The 6,140-nt window shown below is 43.4% G+C and overlaps 1 protein-coding gene across 2 annotated transcripts in view; it reads right to left on the bottom strand.

Annotated features, from left to right (window-relative positions):
• PLCD3 (phospholipase C delta 3) overlaps positions 1-5,262 on the bottom strand; it is a 41,280-nt gene extending 36,018 nt beyond the window's left edge. For both annotated transcript variants that reach the window (XM_018555178.1, XM_018555179.1), the window contains exon 1: positions 4,946-5,262. In XM_018555178.1, coding sequence (XP_018410680.1) covers positions 4,946-5,069 — 124 coding nt within the window. In that variant the 5' untranslated portion in view covers positions 5,070-5,262. The remainder of the gene's footprint in view (positions 1-4,945) is intronic.
• Between the last annotated feature and the right edge of the window lie 878 nt (positions 5,263-6,140).

The following is a 6,140-nucleotide window of genomic DNA, read 5'->3' as shown; positions in this document are numbered from 1 at the left end:
TTTTTTAAAAAAAAAAAAAAAAAAAAGCATAAATCCAGAGTGGGCTAGATCATGCAGGTCAAACAATAAATTAGTATGCTAACGGCCATCTCCAGGCAAACCAAAAAACTACCCTTGCAGTTGGTTCCCCCTGCACTCCAAGGGTTAAGTGCTTGTTTATGTCTGGGGTGCGTCCCTAATCTAGAGGCAGAAAACACAGCATGTTAATTAGTGTTACGCTTGGCCTCGGAGATCTTTCTGTTTTTAAAATTTGACCAAATGCGTTACTGAGGAAGAAGAGAAGAAACTTTGAGGTCTATGAGACCCACAGCGCCTGCCTCTCTAGTGATCTGAAATATAGAAGTAGCTTTACTAATCAAGTGAGAGAAGAAACTTTGAGGTCTATGAGACCCACAGTGCCTGCCTCTCTAGTGATCCGAAATATAGAAGTAGCTTTACTAATCAAGTGAGAGAAGAAACTTTGAGGTCTATGAGACCCACAGCGCCTGCCTCTCTAGCGATCGGAAATATAAAAGGAGCTTTACTAATCAAGTGAGAGAAGAAACATTTTGAGTTTTGAGGACTGGATGATTGGACCGATGAAGGCCTGTCTAATCCCCACTACTAATTATATATCTGACACTGTCCTCGTATTGGGCTTTGAAATTCCAACCAATTTATAGCTCACCCTACAAGTGTCACCCTACTATGCTAGCAGAGGTGTGCACTATTACAACAACAAACTGGCAACAATCAGAACCCGGTCAGATTGCACTGGCAAGTAGGACAACAGTCAGGAACCTTTTATCGAGGAGGGTGATGTGTAGCTGACAGTCAACATAATGATGTGAGTGGCTGTGTGCCACCACGGCCTATGTCGGCTGCTCAGAAATCCGGCCCTGATGACTACAGTAATGATATACAACTGTAAGCTCCTTTGAGTCACCTACTGATGGGAATGCTTCCATGTTTTCTGCAAAACTCTGCAATATATGCTGACACTGCTGTATATAAATAAATTATGAAGCAACACAAAAGGGGGGCGTTAGGGAAACGAAAAAACTGCTTTATTTTCTACTAAACATAACATGATCCTGAGATTGGGAAATAAGGAGAAAAATGGAGCTTATTGGGTGGGTTCTCTGAACTCACAGGCCGGTAGAACTCCCAACTGTCCCATATTTGGGGAGACTGTCCCTCTCCAGTAAAAAGGACCCTATGTGTTCTCATCAGTTATACCTGGTATATAGAGCGCTATAAAAAATTGCACTATTTAACTACCAAAACTGTTACTCAGCCCTAAACCTTTTATTCAACCTCTACATTATATTTGTAAAGTAGCGGTGAAGCATTTAAGGATATATCCAATCTTCAATGGCATAATAATCCTTCATAGGGAGAGTAACTGGAGACGTGATGGGAACATGTCCATTGCTGACATCAGGGGTAGGCAAACTCTGGTTCTCCAGCTGTGGTACAACTACAAATCCCATGAGGCATTGCAAGACTCTGACAGCCACAGGAATCACTCCCAGAGATAGATGCATGATGGGATTTGTGGTTTCACCACTGCAGTAGAGCCGGAGTTTGCCTACCCCTTGGCCTACATGGTTAATAATCCAAGATGTCTCAGAATGTTAGAAAGGTGAGTGCCCAGGTACATCTTCTGTAGTTTGGCTCCATTCACTGTATTCCTAAATGAATGCCAAATGTGACTTCACATAATTGTGTGTACTCATTAGATGAGCGCTTATCTGCTGTACAAATAATAATACCTGTACTGTACCTTCTAATACTAATGCTAGCTAACCAGTGATTACTTTCAAAGAAATCTTCTAGAAAGACAATGTTGCAATGGCCATGTAAGAATATATGTTCCTGTTTGTCATAATTGGGGGGGATAAAGAGATATTGTATGAACCAATTATTGTGTATTGGCATGCTGAAGAACTTGACACATGCAAGTAACTGCTTAACAGGACAACCAACTTAGTGGCGCATACGTAAAGCCTCACAACTGATGTTTGTTGAGTGATCTATTGGAAGTTACCTTATTTACTGGTGTAACCTCTGGTGTAAACCCCAGGCTGCTGACACAGTTTCACCTTTGCTTGCTTCTATTCTCCTGGCTGCTGAATTGGCACTATACATGAGTTGTGTAGAGGTATTGACCTTGGCTCATCTGCTGGTCCTGCTTCTTATCTGCTGCTCTGATGCTTCATCTCAGCTGACTCTGGACCAGCACATAACCTGCCTTGCTGCCCTGGTCCTGCAGGTCCACCCAGTCGTTGTAGACCACTTGTTCTTATCCACTACTATACAAGATAGTTTTAATAGGTTTAGGTGGGCATTTCTACTTCTTATAGTAAATTTACGATTTAGCATTCAATACATCATCTAGAAAATACATTTCAGTGGTTTTTAGTTATATGAAATCACAATAGGTGGTTTGGAAAAATATGTTTAAAGAGGCAGAGCCAGGGGGTGGGCACAGCTGGCTCTGCCTCTAGATAGGCAAACATACTTCCTGATGGTACATTTATCAGGAATTTCGGGTGATAAATGTACCAATATAAAGGAATACTTGAGACTACAAGACCCACACAAAGGGTAATGGTAAACACTGCTTTTATAAATACGTCTGTACTAACAAAGTTGGATACACCAGGTTGCCCAGTTTCCCTTGGAAATACACAGGCACATCTGCCACCCCACTGTCCCCTGGCCATAGACATTTATAGACATTAGTGAAGTTGACCATTTACAAAGTCTTCTGCACCAGTCTCTCTCCTAAATGGGCATGCTGTAATCACACAAGCTCTTCTTTTTAAAAGGAAAGCTGGGAAACCATGGCCCACAATAGGTCTTTGGCAAGATTTTCTCAGTTGCCCATTTGCTTTGTTCCCACGCAATGCTCATTTGGGTCTATTGAGCGTTGCCTCACTGATACAGGATCGTCATATGATCCAGCCATAACAGGACAAATCGGGAGACTGTCATCAAACATCTATGTGCACCTTAAGACAGGAGTGGACAAATGAATATATTTTTACAATTCAAAAGCCAGCAGGATTTTTTAGGAGGCAGCTCTATTGAGGAGCATTGGCTACCTGGCTTCTGGTATTTGCCCAGCCCTGCCTTAAAGGAGAACTATGAGGTGAGTGATTTCCACTCATCCTCATAGTTAGAGCCGACGTGTGACAATGAAACGGTCATATGTCGGCTCTATAGATCGGGAAGTGAGCAAACACATACCATCGCTTGCTCACTTCCCAATCATCTCCCTGCAGAGAGTGGTGACTGTCAGTCACCGCTCCCCACAGGGATTCCTCCCTCTGATCCCCCAGCGCTGATTGGAGGAACTGATGGGGGAGGGGGCAGGCACAGCTGGCTCTGCCTCTAGATAGGCAGAGCCTGCTGTCAATACGCCAGCTGGGTGGATCTCGACAGTAATGTCGGGATCTGTCCCGGCTGCATCGCTCTCAGCATATAGCGGCCAATAGCCCGCTATATACTGAGCTTTGGGTCGTGACCCTAAAGAGAACTATGGGATAAAAAGGTTACCCAATAGTTCTCTTTGAAGACACTCTGGCGTTAAGTTACTAAAGGCAAATAGGCTGTAGACTTCTCAAGGGAATTTGCACCTTGTTGGGGAAGTTTCCCCTTAGGTGACAGTCTGTTGACTTCCATCATCCAATCATGTGCAAGCAAAAATACTTTTCTTAGAATTTTTTCTACTTTCCTTGCATATGATTTGGTATTCTTTGCAAAGTGAAACTTCACCACATTCATTAAGCCAGGGGTAGGCAAGCTCGGCACTCAGGTTGTGGTGAACTGCAAGTACCATGAGGCATTGCAATATTCTGACAGCTGCAGGCATGACTCCCATAGGCAGATGCATGATGGGATTCACCACTGGAGTGCCAAGAATGCCAATCCCTGCTGTAGTATTGCATTTATGTTATAGAGGTCTATACATCAGACCAAAAAAGGGACAACTAGGAAGGAAAATAGACAGGGAGACTGGGTTCCAAAGGAGTGAAAGTTGAGAGCTTTGGGAATAGAGAGAGACTCCCAGAAGCAGAGGCATAATGGGCTTTGTAGTTTCACCAGAGCCGGAGTGCTGAGGTTGCCTACTCCTGCCCTAAGCTAAAGAAAACTTGCTCTACAAATGCCCTTGCGAAGTGAAAAGCGTATTTGCTTTTAGTAAATCAACCCATCTGTCTCCCAGTCCACAGGACATGTAAGAGAGGTTGTCTTCCATGCTTCACTCTTTGACCAAGGTACGTAGCAGTCTGGTCTGCCTTCTTCAGTCAGAGATGCTTACATCCATTACAAGAGTACATAACAAAAAGCTTCTCACCCAATCACTTTTTCTGGACTTTTTCAGACTTTGGTCTGCTTGTGTACAGTCATAGTCTACTATAATATGAAATCATATTCAGAGTCACATTAACCAAAACAATCAACGCATATTAGTCTAGCATTATACATTTTAATCCCGGTTATACCGTAACTATTCCAAGATCTCACTGTTCACATATTATTAACATATTTCTATATTCTATATAAGTGAAACTTCATAAAATAATTCCTTGGTTACAATATTGGTGAACCCGAGATACTATAGTATCCCCACGGATATCTCTATACTCAATTCATACCATTATTAAACACTCCTTATAGAAAAAGCAAAGACTTGAAATTGGCAACATGCTGTGAATAGATACAACCGGACGCAATAATCTATAAATATGATTTCATCGGGGACAGCTGACAGCTCAGATACCTGTGTGCTACATACCCAGATATCTGCCCCTGTCACTTATATTTGTATATCTTCCCAGAAAGCATTTTTAGGTCAAACTGTTTGCCAAGCCTTCCCGCTTGGCCACCTCTGCCGTCCTGCTGACCTGTGACAGATATATCGAAAGGCCACCGGTTATGAAGCCCACACAAGACTCACCCATTTTTTTGAAGGTTCTCAGCTCATGGCTCTTGGTGCATTGGACCTGCTCAACCACCACTTCAGGATCAGCCTGGTACTTCTTCTTCCTCCCCGCACATAATGTTCTCCAGAAGCCAGGCATTTCATGCCTTTCGCTGTGCCCTCCTGGTTGTCCACCTCCTGCCCCTCTGTGCCACCGAAAATTCCCTCCGACTTCCTTCCACTTGGGTCCCTAGTACTCTGCTTTGCCTCCTGTGACACTCGGCTCTCGCAATAACTTGAGACTGTACATGTCCCAGCGTCTACCTCTTGGTTTCTCCCAGCCTGTCTCTGGAGCCTTTGTGTGTGAGCAGCCTCAGCCCAGCCTCCTTCCCTTGCTCCTCCTCAGCACTGATTTTCCAGTCTTTGGCTGTCTTGCTCCCCTGGAGTCGCATTTCACCATCACAGTCAGTGTCTATCTTATTCAGCAGCCACACAGCCAGGCTAGAGCAGGGATCTCAGCAGGCTGGGGACTTGGATCCATGCTGACGATTTATCTAGAATGTCTCAGGACCCACCACAACCGCGACATTTACATTTCTACAAGTGTGGATAAGATTATGTGACCAGATTACAGTGGAATGATAACGTAAACTCTAACTGAATGACATCCAGTTTGCTAAAGCACCGTGTGTTACAATAAAATACTTATTTTCACCCTTCTTTCATCCTTTGCTTTCATCCTGCATCTCATTGCTGCTGATCTGCAGCAGCCTTTTCGAAGCCCCTTCCGGTCTACATGCATAGCTCCCAAGTGTCCTTCATTTGCAGGGACTGTCCCTATTTTGGAAGCAAAGCCCTCTTTTCTCATCAGGGCTGGTGCAGACCTGGGTGATTCCAAAACACGTGTCCCGGGACCGCGTGATCGTGGGCACTTGCACACAGCGGTTGCCGCGTGGCCCCATTGATTTATGTCAGTGCGGCAATCACTGAAAAAAGGTACATGTTCCTTTTTTAGCAACGCTCTGCTTTTTTAGCTGCAATCGTGTTCGAATGTGCATTATGTTCCTCTCTTTGATTATATATACTGTATACCCAATCTCTAAATTGTTGCACTTGTTTCTTTTTATTGTTTTGAACTAAATTGTTGCACTTTTTTATTTATTTGTTTATCTTAATTGTAACACTTTATTATAATGTTTTCTATCTAGATTGTTACACTTGTTATTTTTTA

This window comes from Nanorana parkeri, unplaced genomic scaffold (assembly GCF_000935625.1).
Source record: "Nanorana parkeri isolate BGI_ZX_2015 unplaced genomic scaffold, ASM93562v1 scaffold187, whole genome shotgun sequence".
Classification (NCBI taxonomy): Eukaryota; Metazoa; Chordata; class Amphibia; order Anura; family Dicroglossidae; genus Nanorana; species Nanorana parkeri.
The sequence above is the reverse complement of the archived record's forward strand: the minus strand, read 5'-3'. Positions and strand labels throughout refer to the sequence as shown.